The sequence below is a fragment of the Littorina saxatilis genome, linkage group LG11 (genome assembly GCF_037325665.1).
Source record: "Littorina saxatilis isolate snail1 linkage group LG11, US_GU_Lsax_2.0, whole genome shotgun sequence".
In the NCBI taxonomy this organism is placed as follows: domain Eukaryota; kingdom Metazoa; phylum Mollusca; class Gastropoda; order Littorinimorpha; family Littorinidae; genus Littorina; species Littorina saxatilis.
This window is the reverse complement of record NC_090255.1, coordinates 13,152,993-13,170,404: the sequence shown is the minus strand read 5'-3', so window position 1 is coordinate 13,170,404 and position 17,412 is coordinate 13,152,993. Positions and strand designations below refer to the sequence as shown.

The 17,412-nt window shown below is 44.5% G+C and overlaps 2 protein-coding genes across 9 annotated transcripts in view; one reads left to right on the top strand and one right to left on the bottom strand.

Moving 5' to 3' along the window:
• The first annotated feature begins 3,514 nt into the window (after window positions 1–3,514).
• The window catches only part of LOC138979783 (potassium voltage-gated channel protein Shaw-like), a 170,139-nt gene continuing 156,241 nt past the window's right edge, over window positions 3,515–17,412 (top strand). For 3 of the 8 annotated variants that reach the window (XM_070352521.1, XM_070352524.1, XM_070352519.1), the window contains exon 1: window positions 3,515–4,064. The gene's annotated coding sequence lies outside the window, so the exon portion shown is untranslated. The remainder of the gene's footprint in view (window positions 4,065–17,412) is intronic. The other 5 variants (XM_070352526.1, XM_070352525.1, XM_070352520.1 and 2 more) reach the window with 4 other exon arrangements.
• The window catches only part of LOC138979471 (cylicin-2-like), a 29,091-nt gene continuing 17,604 nt past the window's right edge, over window positions 5,926–17,412 (bottom strand). The window contains exons 3-4 of the mRNA XM_070352189.1: window positions 6,438–7,247; window positions 5,926–6,192 (exon numbers count right to left, since the gene is read on the bottom strand). Of these exons, the coding sequence (XP_070208290.1) occupies window positions 5,926–6,192; window positions 6,438–7,247 (1,077 nt within the window). The remainder of the gene's footprint in view (window positions 6,193–6,437; window positions 7,248–17,412) is intronic.

Here is a 17,412-nt window from a genome sequence, read left to right as displayed (position 1 = left end):
GGTAGAGAAACATGTACTATGCATTAATTTCAGCTGACTGAGACACACGAAGGCAATGATATTGCATATTGCTATATTGATTTCGCGCAGATCAATGAGTCTGCTTGAAGGGGGACATAGGGGTGGTGTTGCGTTGACATCGACCTGTTATAGATTGTTTGACATCCTCATGAATGTTCGTGATCTGCTAGCGTCAGCGGTTCTTGTATATGTAGGGTGGAATGCATTAAGATAAATAGAGGGTATTGTGGGTGAGTAGGTGTGTGTGTGTGTGTGTGTGTGGGGTCTGGGTAGTAGTAGTAGTCAGTGTGGTGTGTGTGTGCGCGCGTGCTTGCGTTTGTGTGTATGTGTGTGTGGGGGGGGGGTGGGGGTGGGGTGGTGGGTGTGTACACTGTGTGTTTTCTGTAATACATAATTACCAAATGTTCAGTTCCGCATTCTAACACTGATCAAATTTAACAAAGTAAGTCCAATGTGACTGCCAACGTGGTACATTCGCATTAAAACCCTTTACACTTAGAAGCCCGCTACAGTACTTCAGTTTAACACTTCCTCTTTTGGCACGGTCTCCTTACTCTGCCCCGCCCCTTTTAGTCTCTTTCTCTGTCTCTCTGTCTCTCTCTCTCTCTGTCTCTCTCTCTCTCTGTCTCTCTCTCTCTCTCTAAATAAGATGCAGTTGCTATCTTGGAAATTCCAGAAAGTCCCTGACCAAGTCTGGCATGCCAGGAGGCTGAGTCATACTCAACAGAGCGGGAAACACAAACTTGACAAAATGTTATGATTATAATATGAAGTTACACCCCAAGGTAAGATGTTATTCTTGCAACTAGTTTTCAATGTAAACTTTGTTCATGATCTCATCACAATCAAAGGCTTATTCCTTCCTGTCTTCAACTAACTTCTGCAAGTCATTTCCTGCAGTTCCTGTCCATCCCACATGGTAGTTCCTCATCTAATTTTTATATTTGGTTCAAATCAGACTCATCTTTGGTCCATATTAAACATTTCCTCAAATACATTTTACAAACCAACACACCCATCATTTATAAAACAATTGCATTAAATATTAAAACATTTCCATACCTGAATTAGGAATAACAGCTTGAAAAGGTCAGAGACTAAAAGTTGGCACGTCTGAAACCAGCTGAGTTCAGAGGGAGAGACCAGTTCCAGCCATGGGAACTCAAAAAGTTGGAAGCTCGTTTATATTGCTTATGCCACAACCCTCGTAAAATAAAATTTGATTTGATTTGATTTGATTTGATATCTCTCTCTCTCTCTCTGTCTCTCTCTCTCTCTGTCTCTCTCTCTCTCTCGATCTCTCTCTCTCTCACTCTCTCTCTCTCTTTTCCCCTTTTTTTCCCTTTTTTTTCTACGTTAATATCCGTGTAAATATCTGATTAGATTAGTCCCCTCTCTGGGCAAGGGCTGGTTGAAAAAAAGCTCGTTGTATTGCTTATGCCACAACCCTCGAAAAATAAAATTTGATTTGATATGATCTCTCTCTCTCTCACTCTCTCTCTCTCTCTCTCTCTCTCTCTCTCTCTCTCTCTTTCTCTCTCTCTCGCTCTGTCACTCTCTCTCTCTGTCACTCTCTCTCCCCCCCCCTCTCTCTCTCTCTCTCTCTCTCTCTCTCTCTCTCTCTCTCTCTGTCACTCTCTCTTTAGCCTCAGATTGCTTGTTGATGACGTATTTTGTGTGTGTGTGTGCGTGTGTTTGTGTGTGTGTGTGTGTGTGTGTGTGTGCATGTGTGTGTGTGTGTGTGTGTGTTTTATTTTGATTCATATTTTTTTCTTCATACTTGTTCTTCGTTTTATGTGTGTATTGTAGTAGGGACTAGCTGTTGCTGAGAAAGGACCATATGGACCTAATGCTATCATCTATCGGTAATACATTTTTCGAGTTCGAGTTCGAGTTCGAGTTCTCTCTCTCTTGCTTGCTTTCTTTCTTTCTTTCTTACTCCCTCTGTTTCTTTGGATCGCTTTATCTCATTTTCCCATCTTGCCCAATCTTTCTCCGTTTAACATTTTGTGCTTGACTCATTTACGAGTCTATGCTGAGCGTGTTTCACATTAACGTTGAAAAAGGCTGTCATCAACGATCATGCAAATGTCTAGTGTTATCTGCCTGTGACTGTCCGCCTGTTTGTCTATCTCTCTCTGTCCATCTTCTCTCTGAAGTAAGCAATTGCTATATTCGTGTTTGTGTTTGGATGTATTCAGGACAGAGAGTAAACCTTGGTTTGTGCCTAAAAGCTCCACCATTAGTGTGTATCAAAGATCAATACAAGTCGACACAATCAATCAGTCAGGCAATTAATAATTCAATCCATCTATATTAATCAATCAACCAACCAATAAATCATTAAAACAATCAATCGAATAATCAATCTCCCTCCTCGCTCTTGGTCCCTCCGAATCCCCCCCCCCCACCCCAAACCCTATCTCCCAAAGATATGTGTGTGTGTGTGTGTGTGTGTGCGTGTGTGCGTGCGTGGGTGCGTGTGTGTGTGTGTTTGTGCGCGTGCGTGTGCGCGCGCGTGTGTGTATGTGTGTGCGTGCGTGTAGTGTGTGTGTGTGTGTGTGTGTTTGTTGTGTTTAAATTCCTCCTGTTCCTCTTTCTTGCGCAACTCGCATACGCGCGTATGTCGCCAATGGCAATGTATTTGTGTACGTGCATGCTCGCATGTCCGTGCGTGCCTGTGTCTGCGAGTTTGCACGTGCTTCCGTGCCTGTGTGTGTCTGTTGCTCCTCAAGACACGGTTCCTTGCTCTCAGCCTTTCTCCCCGATCGATGCGTGTGGTTGCCCCGGCAACGGTTTCGATCAGCCAGCGAAACTGGCAGGCCGGTGGGGAGGGAGGGCGGGAGAGAGAGAGAGAGAGAGAGTGTGAGAAAGAGAGACGGAAAGAAGGGAAGCCGGATAAAGAGAAAGAAAGAAAGAGTGGGAGGGGGGGGGGGGGGGAGAAAGAACAAGAGTCATGGAGAGAATGGATGAGATGGAGAGAGAGAGAGAGAGGGTGAGAGAGAGAGAGAGAATTGAATTGAATTGAACCCTTTATTTAACAATCCAGAGAGAGAGAGAGAGAGAGAGAGATGATGATGATGATGGAACTTTATTTTTCAAGGATAGAGGTTTAACTTCGGCTACGCCTTTTCTTACAACCGGTCCTTACTTCTAATACAAATGTCTAATAATTGATAAACAAGTAAAACAACATGACTAATAAACAAAATAAAGAGACAGAGAGACAGAGACAGAGACAGAGAGAGAGAGAGCGAAATCGATTAAGAGAAATAAAGAACAAGAAAGCGAGAGAGAAAAATAACGAGAGAATGCGAGACAGACAGACAAGAGAGATCGACGACACTAAGCAGAATAACACATCTCTGGTAAAGACAGACCGACGCAGGCAGCAGCAGCAGCAGTTGTAGAAACAGCCAGCCGGCCAGAGAGAGCACCGAGCAGGAGATGACAACACCGAGCTAGGACCCCCACCAGCACCTCTAGCTACTACAGCACGTTCAACCCGCTCGGCTTATAGCACCACTGTCACTCGCTGTTCTGTCGTGTGCTCGCCCAGCCCCGGCGCCCGCTTTGTCTTGGATACCTCTGCCCTCAGCTCCCAGGCAGTACCTGGTTCCAATCCCCACTGGTCACTGAAGCATGGAGACTGAAGGAGAGGCGTGAGCGAGTTCGGCAGTGCGTACGTGGATGGTCCGGGTTTTGAGGCCAGCTGTGTCAATCGGCGTCTCTTCAGAGTGAACAGTGCTAGGAGACGGTGTGTGGTTCGTTAGTCTTGTGCAGTGTCATAGTAAGGCTGGGATTTCAAATCATCTCAGCGTCTCAACCTCTGAGGCGAGTCCTAGCGACTGCTGACCACTCAGCTGGCCAGTCTGCTGATTGTGAGTGTGATGAGAGGAACTAATGACGGGCTCACCACGTCATCGTCATAATTAGTCACGTGACGCCGGGATGGCCGGAGAGGTGTCATGGCGGCCGTGACGGTAGCGGCACGTCGTCAGCGCGGCGAGAGCGGCTGCGTCATCGCTTTCGTCAGGGGTCAGGTCAGTGTCCTACGTACCTCCTCTCCCCCCCCCCCCCCCCATTCCCCTCCCCTCCCCTCCCCTCCCTCCTCCCCCAATCCCTCTCTTCCTCCACATCATCCTTTATTTCTTCCTTCCCGGCCGATTGCCCCACTCTTCCATCTTGCCCGTTTCCTTCCCGATTGCCCCACTCTAAGGACTGGGTGGCCGAGTGGTAACGCACTTGTGCTCGGAAGCGAGAGGTTGCGAGTTCGACCCTGGGTCAGGGCCTTAGCAATTTTCTCCCCCCTTTCCTAACCTAGGTGGTGGGTTCAAGTGCTATAGTCTTTCGGATGAGACGAAAAACCGAGGTCCCTTCGTGTACACTACATTGGGGTGTGCACGTTAAAGATCCCACGATTGACAAAAGGGTCTTTCCTGGCAACATTGTATAGGCATAGATAAAAAAAATGTCCACCAAAATACCCGTGTGACTTGGAATAATAGGCCGTGAAAAGTAGGATATGCGCCGAAATGGCTGCGATCTGCTGGTCGATGTGAATGCGTGATGTATTGTGTAAAAAATTCCATCTCACACGGCATAAATAGATCCCTGCGCCTTGAGTCCGAGTCTGGAGATACGCGCGCGATATAAGACTTCATATAACACTCTTCCACCTTGCCCGTTTCCTTCCCGTCTTCCTCCTTCTTTCGGGCACTCACAGTAAAACAGACAAGGGGACAAAAGACAGGACAATATCCTCCGCCCCCCTCCCCCCAACCCCCCCTCCCCCGTTCAGCCCCGCCACCCCCAGCGTGCTCGACACCCCCTTTCTGTCCCGCCCTTTCTTATTTCCCCTTCTCCATGCGTCTACCTTGTCTTTTTCCTTTCTCTTCCACGTTCTATCGGGTATTCATCGTGGGCGGGGACGTAGCTCAGTTGGTAGCGCGCTGGTTTTGTAGCCAGTTGGTCGCTATCAGCGTGGGTTCGATCCCCACGTTCGGCGAGAGATTTATTTCTTGGAGTCAACTTTGTGCCCATGCACACATGCGCACGAAAAAGATCCCACGTTCACAGCGAAAGTCTCAGGGCTTGGAAAACACGAAAACACGCATGCATCATCTCTCGTCTCCAATTATCATGATCGTATTTCGATACTTTGACGAGACAAACCCAATGCTGGTGTGTCGAAGAAGACAGCCACAGCGGGCTTGTTCGAATCAAAGTATCGCACCATATCTTCAACGTATTAATTAACAATACCTGTCCCAATATAGACCAGTTGGTCTAAGAGGACGTTAAACCCTAATAGTCAGTATTCATCGTGTCCCATACCTTGTGCTGGGAGTGTTGTACTGTTGCTGGAAGTGTGAATGGTACGAGGCGAGGTCTGAAAGTCGCCCCCTCTCCCTCCCCCCCTTCACACATTCGTTTCCCTTTTCTGCTGTCTTCAACCCCGTTAGTCTCACTCGCATGTCCGTCTTCTTGTGTTTTATTTATTTTCATCTTTTCTCTTCCTTCGTATTCCAGGAACTCACAGATAAACAGACGAACGACATAGGTGTGACAAGGCAGTGTCCTCCGACCGTCTACCCGCCCCCTTCCTCGACATCTACCCTCAGTGGCCTTTCTTACTTCCCTTTTCCACTCTTTGCCTCTTTTCTTCCACTCTTTGCCTCTTTCCTTCCACTATTTGCCTCTTTCCTTCCACTCTTTGCCTCTTTTCCTTCCACTCTTTGCCTCTTTCCTTCCACTCTTTGCCTCTTTCCTTCCACTCTTTGCCTCTTTCCTTCCACTCTTTGCCTCTTTTCTTCCACTCTTTGCCTCTTTCCTTCCACTATATTTGCCTCTTTTCTTCCACTCTTTGCCTCTTTCCTTCCACTATTTGCCTCTTTCCTTCCACTATTTGCCTCTTTCCTTCCACTCTTTGCCTCTTTTCTTCCACTCTTTGCCTCTTTCCCTTCCACTCTTTGCCTCTTTCCTTCCACTCTTTGCCTCTTTCCTTCCACTCTTTGCCTCTTTCCTGCACTCTTTGCCTCTTTCCTTCCACTCTTTGCCTCTTTCCTTCCACTCTTTGCCTCTTTCCTTCCACTCTTTGCCTCTTTCCTTCCACTCTTTGCCTCTTTCCTTCCACTCTTTGCCTCTTTCCTTCCACTCTTTGCCTCTTTCCTTCCACTCTTTGCCTCTTTCCTTCCACTCTTTGCCTCTTTCCCTCCACTCTTTGCCTCTTTCCTTCCACTCTTTGCCTCTTTCCTTCCACTCTTTGCCTCTTTCCTTCCACTCTTTGCCTCTTTCCCTCCACTCTTTGCCTCTTTCCTTCCACTCTTTGCCTCTTTCCTTCCACTCTTTGCCTCTTTCCTTCCACTCTTTGCCTCTTTCCTTCCACTCTTTGCCTCTTTCCTTCCACTCTTTGCCTCTTTCCCTCCACTCTTTGCCTCTTTCCTTCCACTCTTTGCCTCTTTCCCTCCACTCTTTGCCTCTTTCCCTCCACTCTTTGCCTCTTTCCTTCCACTCTTTGCCTCTTTCCTTCCACTCTTTGCCTCTTTCCTTCCACTCTTTGCCTCTTTCCTTCCACTCTTTGCCTCTTTCCCTCCACTCTTTGCCTCTTTCCTTCCACTCTTTGCCTCTTTCCCTCCACTCTTTGCCTCTTTCTTTCCACTCTTTGCCTCTTTCCCTCCACTCTTTGCCTCTTTCCTTCCACTCTTTGCCTCTTTCTTTCCACTCTTTGCCTCTTTCCTTCCACTCTTTGCCTCTTTCTTTCCACTCTTTGCCTCTTTCCTTCCACTATTTGCCTCTTTCCTTCCACTCTTTGCCTCTTTCCTTCCACTATTTGCCTCTTTCCTTCCACTCTTTGCCTCTTTCCTTCCACTCTTTGCCTTTTCCTTCCACTCTTTGCCTCTTTCCCTCCACTCTTTGCCTTTTCCTTCCACTCTTTGCCTCTTTCCTTCCCTCTTTGCCTTTTCCTTCCACTCTTTGCCTCTTTCCTTCCACTCTTTGCCTTTTCCTTCCACTCTTTGCCTCTTTCCTTCCACTCTTTGCCTCTTTCCCTCCACTCTTTGCCTCTTTCCCTCCACTCTTTGCCTCTTTCCTTCCACTCTTTGCCTCTTTCCTTCCACTCTTTGCCTCTTTCCTTCCACTCTTTGCCTCTTTCCTTCCACTCTTTGCCTCTTTCCTTCCACTATTTGCCTCTTTCCTTCCACTATTTCTCCTTCATCTTTCGGGCACTCACAGCAAAACAGACGAAAAACACAAGAAACTATCTAGCGTTTGCATAGGGATGAGTGCCCGTACTATGGAAGGAAAAAAAGAGGGGGGGGGGGGGGGAGGGAGAGCCCTCGGTCTTTCAGATGGGACGAATTGCCGACAGAGACAGACAGAGAGACAGACAGGCCGACAGAGACAGACAGACAGACAGGCAGAGTTAAAGGCAAGTGCCTCAAATGAGAAAGGTATCAGACAGGCCCAGTGGCGTAGTGGATAAGACATCGGCCTCCTAATCGGAAGATCTTGAGTTCAAATCCCGGCCGCGGCCGCCTGGTGAGTTAAGGGTGGAGATTTTTCCGATCTCTCAGGTCAACTTTTGTGCAGACCTGCTAGTGCCTTATCCCCCTTCGTGTGTACACGCAAGCCCAGACCAAGTGCGCACGGAAAAGATCCTGTAACCCATGTCAGAAACACGAAAATACCCAGCATCGATTTTTTTGTTTGTTTGTTTGCTTAACGCCCAGCCGACCACGAAGAGCCATATCAGGGCGGTGCTGCTTTGACATTTAACGTGCGCCACACACAAGACAGAAGTCGCAGCACAGGCTTCATGTCTCACCCAGTCACATTATTCTGACACCGGACCAACCAGTCCTAGCACTAACACCATAATGCCAGACGCCAGGCGGAGCAGCCACTAGATTGCCAATTTTAAAGTCTTAGGTATGACCCGGCCGGGGTTCGGGGTTCGAACCCACGACCTCCCGATCACGGGGCGGACGCCTTACCACTAGGCCAACCGTGCCGGTCCCCAGCATCGATGCTTCCCCCGAAATCGCCGTATGGCTGCCTGAATGGCGTAGTAAAAACGGTCATACACGTACAAAAAAGATCCACTTGTGCAAGAAGATGAGTGAACGTGGGAGTGTCAGCCCATGAAGGAAGGTATCAATCGGCAAACATTCAACTAACTCGGCTTTCGTCAGCTGCTGACGTTGAGACACAACACACCCGTCGCGATATAACCTTGAACGGTTGAAAACGACGTTAAACACCAAATAAAGAAAGAAAGAAAGAAAGAAAGACACAACACACTACAGGTCGCACTCCTTGTGCTGTGTTCTGTGGCATTATATTTAGCAGATATAAAACTCCGTGTACTATTTTTCTCTCTCAGTTGCTTGACACAGATAAGTTTGTTACGTATATTTTGTACTGCCTACGTTCCATTTTGTGGGAATAGAAATTAAACATACACATTTTTGTTTTGTTTAAATGTTGTACTTGCTGTGAAATGTGTCATTGACATTGACATTGTGTTCCGAATGTTTATGACGTAAGACTCGTGAAACTCCACACGCTTAAACCCTCTGACGACGTTCAGACATGACACAAATCTGCTGGACCATCGTCAATTTACAAAGTCACGGGCCAACTTTATGCGCAGACTCAGAGACGGTATCCATGCCTCACTGAAACCCCGGCGTGTCACCACAGTGACATGTAGGCCCTAAAAGATCTCGGTCATTCTGCTGGAAGTGCAGGTGGCTGACTACACCATAACAAACACAGCTGGGTAGCACTACTCTGTTGCTGCTAGCTTTGCACTGGGATGAAGCTACCTGAATTCTCCAGCAATGAAGTGGTTGAGTAATGCAAATGAAAATGACAAAAGTTACCGAATCGCAGGACGACCACGAGGTTACCCGTCATGCGCATGTAAAATTTCAAAGTTTCTTCATCATCACAAACTGTCAAATCTAAGGACCCCACCAAAGACCATCAACATGTTAATGAAGAGCTGTGTTTTCCGCCTAAGGTGGACCCAAATTTAAGTGATTTAATGCTCATAACTTTCTGCATTTCACGCAATAAATAGGTTTCTCTTGATGTACGTCATTAATTCTCAAGTAACCGAGCAAGTGCTCACTATACTTCTAACCTTTTCTGCTTTAATATTCTCCCCCCCCCCCCCCGGCATCCCCCATGCACACACACCCAACACCCTACCCACAATGGCCTACGACCCCAAAATGAAGCAACAATTTCCGAAGGAATATTTATTCTTTTATTATGGGGTTAAATCAGTCAAAATGATCGTTGCTTACTGTTCCCTCCGTCGCGATATAACCTTGAATGGTTGAAAACGACGTTAAACACCATATAAATAAAGAAAGAAAGTACTGTTCCCATGTGGTTTGACAGTTCGTGAGTCGTGGGTTCACTGTTCCCACTTGGTTCTATCTTCAATTAGCTAAGTCAACGAACAAAGGGGTCAAGGGAGGCAATCCTCCAAATCTAACATAATCGCGTGAGAGTAGCCGTCCGTCAGGGGAGGTGACTTCAAGCGGCCATGTAGCTGGCCTGTAGGAGTGACTCCCCTTAGTCTACTAAGCTCAGCTGGTTGAGTTGGTAGGGAATGGACGGCAAGGATAAATCTGTCTTGAAAATAAGTAAAATGCGGCGTTACATACAAGAGAGAGAGAGAGAGAGAGAGAGAGAGAGAGAGAGAGAGAGAGAGAGAGAGAGAGAGAGAGAGAGAGAGAGAGAGAGAGAGAGAGAGAGAGAGAGAGAGAGATGAATTATGTAATTTTCTTTTCTGTTCTTTTTTGGGTGTACAGGGAAAACCTATTCATCTAATATGTGATAATAACCCAATGTGATAATGTATATAAACATCAAGGGCTGTTTTCAGAATTGTTGATAACATGTTCTGTTTGATTAAGGGTATTCCCTTGTTTTCACTACCTATTTTATTCATGTTTTTATTACTTAGTTAGTGGAAGAATTTTGTGTAATGTATGTTTGATGGTGTATGCTTTTAATTAAGCGTTGTTGACTATGAATGTAGATGTAAATGCTTGTATAACTGTGTTTTAATTTTAAATGTGTCAGGCGCAAAGAGCATAATTGTAAAGTTATGATGTTGCGCTATATAAATGCTCATTATTATTATCATCTAAGAAAAGGGCGAGCCTGACTATTCACAACGCCGTTGTAAGGTACACACAGACACGAACCGAGGGACATAAAATCGCACAGTGCAAGTTGCAAACACCGACGATTGACCCCAGAAGCTTGCACTGAGGAGGGTGGAAACGTTTTATCTTTTGCCGATGTCCTAATTAATCAGCGCAGATGCAGAGCGAGTTATATAATCTTGGATGCCAAGAAAACGTCGTGTAAAAAAAAAAAAAAAAAAAAAAAAAGATAAGAGATAATAGACAGAGAAATAGCTTTCTATATAGGATTTGTTGGAAAGTGGGGGTGGAAGGGAGGTGGGGCGGAGGGGGGGGGGGGGGGGGGTGTGAGTGTGGGAGGGTAGAGGTTGATTGTTGGTTTTTCATGTCCCATAAAATGAACCTATTTTGCTATTTGGGGACCGATTCAATGTTGCTTCCTTTGTCCCTTAAAATGAACCTATTTTGCTATTTGGGGACCGATTCAATGTTGCTTCCTTTGTCCCTTAAAATGAACCTATTTTGCTATTTGGGGACCGATTCAATGTTGCTTCCTTTGTCCCTTAAAATGATCCTATTTTGCTATTTGGGGACCGATTCAATGTTGCTTCCTTTGTCACTTAAAATGAACCTATTTTGCTATTTGGGGACCGATTCAATGTTGCTTCCTTTGTCACTTAAAATGAACCTATTTTGCTATTTGGGGACCGATTCAATGTTGCTTCCTTTGTCACTTAAAATGAACCTATTTTGCTATTTGGGGACCGATTCAATGTTGCTTCCTTTGTCACTTAAAATGAACCTATTTTGCTATTTGGGGACCGATTCAATGTTGCTTCCTTTGTCCCTTACAATGAACCTATTTTGCTATTTGGGGACCGATTCAATGTTGCTTCCTTTGTCACTTAAAATGAACCTATTTTGCTATTTGGGGACCGATTCAATGTTGCTTCCTTTGTCACTTAAAATGAACCTATTTTGCTATTTGGGGACCGATTCAATGTTGCTTCCTTTGTCACTTAAAATGAACCTATTTTGCTATTTGGGGACCGATTCAATGTTGCTTCCTTTGTCACTTAAAATGAACCTATTTTGCTATTTGGGGACCGATTCAATGTTGCTTCCTTTGTCCCTTAAAATGAACCTATTTTGCTATTTGGGGACCGATTCAATGTTGCTTCCTTTGTCACTTAAAATGAACCTATTTTGCTATTTGGGGACCGATTCAATGTTGCTTCCTTTGTCACTTAAAATGAACCTATTTTGCTATTTGGGGACCGATTCAATGTTGCTTCCTTTGTCACTTAAAATGAACCTATTTTGCTATTTGGGGACCGATTCAATGTTGCTTCCTTTGTCACTTAAAATGAACCTATTTTGCTATTTGGGGACCGATTCAATGTTGCTTCCTTTGTCACTTAAAATGAACCTATTTTGCTATTTGGGGACCGATTCAATGTTGCTTCCTTTGTCCCTTACAATGAACCTATTTTGCTATTTGGGGACCGATTCAATGTTGCTTCCTTTGTCACTTAAAATGAACCTATTTTGCTATTTGGGGACCGATTCAATGTTGCTTCCTTTGTCACTTAAAATGAACCTATTTTGCTATTTGGGGACCGATTCAATGTTGCTTCCTTTGTCACTTAAAATGAACCTATTTTGCTATTTGGGGACCGATTCAATGTTGCTTCCTTTGTCACTTAAAATGAACCTATTTTGCTATTTGGGGACCGATTCAATGTTGCTTCCTTTGTCACTTAAAATGAACCTATTTTGCTATTTGGGGACCGATTCAATGTTGCTTCCTTTGTCACTTAAAATGAACCTATTTTGCTATTTGGGGACCGATTCAATGTTGCTTCCTTTGTCACTTAAAATGAACCTATTTTGCTATTTGGGGACCGATTCAATGTTGCTTCCTTTGTCACTTAAAATGAACCTATTTTGCTATTTGGGGACCGATTCAATGTTGCTTCCTTTGTCACTTAAAATGAACCTATTTTGCTATTTGGGGACCGATTCAATGTTGCTTCCTTTGTCCCTTACAATGAACCTATTTTGCTATTTGGGGACCGATTCAATGTTGCTTCCTTTGTCACTTAAAATGAACCTATTTTGCTATTTGGGGACCGATTCAATGTTGCTTCCTTTGTCACTTAAAATGAACCTATTTTGCTATTTGGGGACCGATTCAATGTTGCTTCCTTTGTCCCTTACAATGAACCTATTTTGCTATTTGGGGACCGATTCAATGTTGCTTCCTTTGTCACTTAAAATGAACCTATTTTGCTATTTGGGGACCGATTCAATGTTGCTTCCTTTGTCACTTAAAATGAACCTATTTTGCTATTTGGGGACCGATTCAATGTTGCTTCCTTTGTCACTTAAAATGAACCTATTTTGCTATTTGGGGACCGATTCAATGTTGCTTCCTTTGTCACTTAAAATGAACCTATTTTGCTATTTGGGGACCGATTCAATGTTGCTTCCTTTGTCACTTAAAATGAACCTATTTTGCTATTTGGGGACCGATTCAATGTTGCTTCCTTTGTCCCTTACAATGAACCTATTTTGCTATTTGGGGACCGATTCAATGTTGCTTCCTTTGTCACTTAAAATGAACCTATTTTGCTATTTGGGGACCGATTCAATGTTGCTTCCTTTGTCACTTAAAATGAACCTATTTTGCTATTTGGGGACCGATTCAATGTTGCTTCCTTTGTCACTTAAAATGAACCTATTTTGCTATTTGGGGACCGATTCAATGTTGCTTCCTTTGTCACTTAAAATGAACCTATTTTGCTATTTGGGGACCGATTCAATGTTGCTTCCTTTGTCACTTAAAATGAACCTATTTTGCTATTTGGGGACCGATTCAATGTTGCTTCCTTTGTCACTTAAAATGAACCTATTTTGCTATTTGGGGACCGATTCAATGTTGCTTCCTTTGTCACTTAAAATGAACCTATTTTGCTATTTGGGGACCGATTCAATGTTGCTTCCTTTGTCACTTAAAATGAACCTATTTTGCTATTTGGGGACCGATTCAATGTTGCTTCCTTTGTCACTTAAAATGAACCTATTTTGCTATTTGGGGACCGATTCAATGTTGCTTCCTTTGTCACTTAAAATGAACCTATTTTGCTATTTGGGGACCGATTCAATGTTGCTTCCTTTGTCACTTTACATGGTTGTCTCTGTTGGGGGTGGAGGGGGATATGAAAACAGGAAAGGTATAATTCCGAACAGATCTGTGTCGCCGTGCAGGATCGTTTGCACGGGGACGGGAGGTACAGTCATACCTGTCTGAAAAGACCACCCAAGGGGCTGACCAAAAGTGGTCGTTATAGGCAGGTGGTCGCTATGGAAAATGGAATTATATAAAATAAGAAAGAAGAGACCAAAAAAATCTCTGGGAACCTTTTTTGGGCGGTTGTTTTTGGCAGGTATTCGTTATCAATAGGTAGTCGCCAGGGCAGGTACGATTGTATTTATGTTGCTCGTCAGATGTGGGTGGCCGGTGTCTCAGGGAGTCATAATACAAAATCTATGCACAACATGATCTAGGATGATTTCCCAACCCTTGGGTAATGAGATATTCTGTATTCTGAGGTGCCGTAAATCACCTGCTTAATTGCAGACTAACTCCTCTTTCTTCAAACCCCGTTCGGAGCAGCAGCAGCAGCAAGAATAGCTATCAAAGTGAGTGAATAAACACAATTATCACCAGAAGTGATTAAAGGCAATGGTGGCGGCCATTGATAAAGGGGGGCTGTCACACCCACACTCCCAGCATGCATTGTTCATGAGGCTTTCCGCCTTGTGGGTGAACAATGAGACCTCCCTTGCAGTCGCTGGTCGATACTTTCTTGTGTGTCTAATTATGCACCGAAACCACAGGCACCCGATTGACAGATGGTATAAACAGTGTTTATCCAGTTACATAAACACAAAGCCATGGAGTGAATGTAATATAAAGGAGCACAACAAGATACACTGATGTATAAATGCGCTCTCAGAAACAAACGAGTAATGTGGCGGACGATATTGTAAATGCATAATAATTAAACAAATTAAAACAACATCAACAACAGCAACGACAGCGATGGACACATTTCTTTTCGCTTTGAGGTGTACAATGACACGATCAAGACGTTTCTATTAAACAATGAGAACTCCCTTGCAGTCCTTTCCTGTGTGCCTAGGCGCCAAAACATCCACACGATCCCGATTGACAGAGACTAAAATAATAGCCCTTCGGGGGTGTACAGGGAAATGTTGAAGACACCTGTTTTGACATGATTGTTACACCGTCTTGTGGGTAAACAATGAGACCTTCGTTGAAGTTGTTGGTCGATACTTCCTGTGCGCGCCGAAACATCCACAGGAACCCGACAATCAAAAACGCAGTCATGTACACCCCGGTGTGCAGTAACAATTTCAAGACATTTCTGTTGACAACAGCAGAGCAACTTGTTAAACAAAAATACCTTCGTTGTAGTTCTTGGTCGATACTTTTCTGTGTGCATAGGCGCCAAAACATCCACAGGCAACCGATGGACAGAGTAATAAATGCGTTGCTGTTCTTGGTTTTGTGCATAGACGTCGAAACATCCACAGGCAACCGATGGACAGAGTAATAAATGCGTTGCTGTTCTTGGTTTTGTGCATAGACGTCGAAACATCCACAGGCAACCGATGGACAGAGTAATAAATGCGTTGCTGTTCTTGGTTTTGTGCATAGACGTCGAAACATCCACAGACAACCGATGGACAGAGTAATAAATGCGTTGCTGTTCTTGGTTTTGTGCATAGACGTCGAAACATCCACAGGCAACCGATGGACAGAGTAATAAATGACTTGCTGTTCTTGGTTTTGTGCATAGACGTCGAAACATCCACAGGCAACCGATGGACAGAGTAATAAATGACTTGCTGTTCTTGGTTTTGTGCACAGACGTTGAAACATCCACAGGCAACCGATGGACAGAGTAATAAATGACTTGCTGTTCTTGGTTTTGTGCACAGACGTCGAAACATCCACAGGCAACCGATGGACAGAGTAATAAATGACTTGCTGTTCTTGGTTTTGTGCATAGACGTCGAAACATCCACAGACAACCGATGGACAGAGTAATAAATGCGTTGCTGTTCTTGGTTTTGTGCATAGACGTCGAAACATCCACAGGCAACCGATGGACAGAGTAATAAATGCGTTGCTGTTCTTGGTTTTGTGCATAGACGTCGAAACATCCACAGGCAACCGATGGACAGAGTAATAAATGACTTGCTGTTCTTGGTTTTGTGCATAGACGTCGAAACATCCACAGGCAACCGATGGACAGAGTAATAAATGCGTTGCTGTTCTTTATTGTGTGCACAGGTGCTGAAACATCCACAGGCAACCGATGGACAGAGTAATACATGCGTTGGTGTTCTTGGTTGTTTACACAGGCGCCGAAACTACAGAAGCCTGTTCCGAAGAAATGCGCATTGGGGTATACAGTCAGCACTTCAAGAGACATTGATCGATTTCCTTTTGAGAGGATCTTAACGCCTTGTGACTAAACAATGAGACATTAGTCATAGTCGTTGGTCGTTACTTACTATGTGTGAGAACAATCACAGGCACCCGCTTGACAGCGTACGTCTTCTCTCAGAGAATGTACAATGAAGGTGTAAAGTGACAGCGACTGGGTTGTTTTGTCGGTAAACAATAGAACCTACCGTGCAAAACCACAGGAGCCCGATCGGAAGAGTATTACATGCGTTTTGCGGCTATTCAGTAAGCATTTAAAGAGACATTGGTCGAGTTTCTTTTGACAGGATTGTGACTTGTGACTTGTTGGTTGTGTGTGAGTGTGTGTGTGTGTGAGTGTGTGTGTGTGTGTGTGTGTGTGTGTGTGTGTGTGTGTGTGTGTGAGTGTGTGTGTGTGTGTGAGTGTGTGTGTGTGTGAGTGTGTGTGTATGTGTGTGTGTGTGTGTGTGTGTGTGAGAGTGTGTGTGTGTGAGTGTGTGCCGTGTGTGTGCCGTGTGTGTGTGTGTGTGTGTGTGCGTGTGCGCGTGTGAACAACCACAGCCACCCGCTCGACAGCGTCTTCTCTCAGAGAATGTACAATGAAAGTGTCAAGTCACAGCGTCTTCTGTCAGAGAATGTACAATGAAAGTGTCAAGTCACAGCGTCTTCTGTCAGAGAATGTACAATGAAAGTGTCAAGTCACAGCGTCTTCTCTCAGAGAATGTACAATGAAAGTGTCAAGTCACAGCGATTGATTTCTTTTGTCGCTAAACAATAGAACCTCCCGTGCAAGTCAGCTGGCGGACGATACTTTCCTGTGTGCATAGACGCTGGAACATCCACAGACAGGCCCGCGGCTGACAGAGACGTAGCGCTTCAGGCTCTACAGTCCAACGTTCAAGAATGTCTGTTGACAGTGTCTGTACACTTTGTGGTTTAACAATGAGACCTTCGTTGCAAAAAAAAAAAAAAACAAGTCGCGTAAGGCAAAAATACAACATTTAGTCAAGCTCAGTCGAACTCACAGAATGAAACTGAACGCATTGCATTTTTTCCGCAAGACCGTACACTCGTAGCATCGTCTGTCCACCGCTCGTGGCAAAGGCAGTGAAATTAACAATCCAGAAAAGCGCGGTAGCGGTTGCGCTGAGGAGGATAGCACGCTTTTCTATATCTCTATTCTATTTAACTCTCTGAACGTGTTTTTAATCCAAATATATCATATCTATATGTTTTTGGAATCAGGAACGGACAAGGAATAAGTTAAAAATGTGCATCTGCCTGTAGACAGTACCTTCCTATTGTCTGAGATCTTAACTCAGAAGATCTCTATCATTCTCATGCCTGAATTCATCAAACTCATGATACGAGTTCATTACCCAAAATATATGTGTCAACCATAATTCCCGTTCATCAATTGTAGGGGTTTCTGCGCCTAAATCGTAAATAGGTAGCTTTACGGGCCAATGGCACTGCCTTTGGACTTTTAACCGACTACTGCTCAGACTTTACTGATCTCCAGAAATAATATGTGATGAAATGGGGAAAATATCGCAACGATACGCATGTGTCTTCTCGACATAAAATATTGCGAGACAGGCTTTTTCTCAGCGAAAACGAAACGTATGAGAACGAGTCTGCCTTACTTGATTCTTACGAGTCTTTAATTCACAAGACTCTAAAACAACTTTAGAACAACTGGTC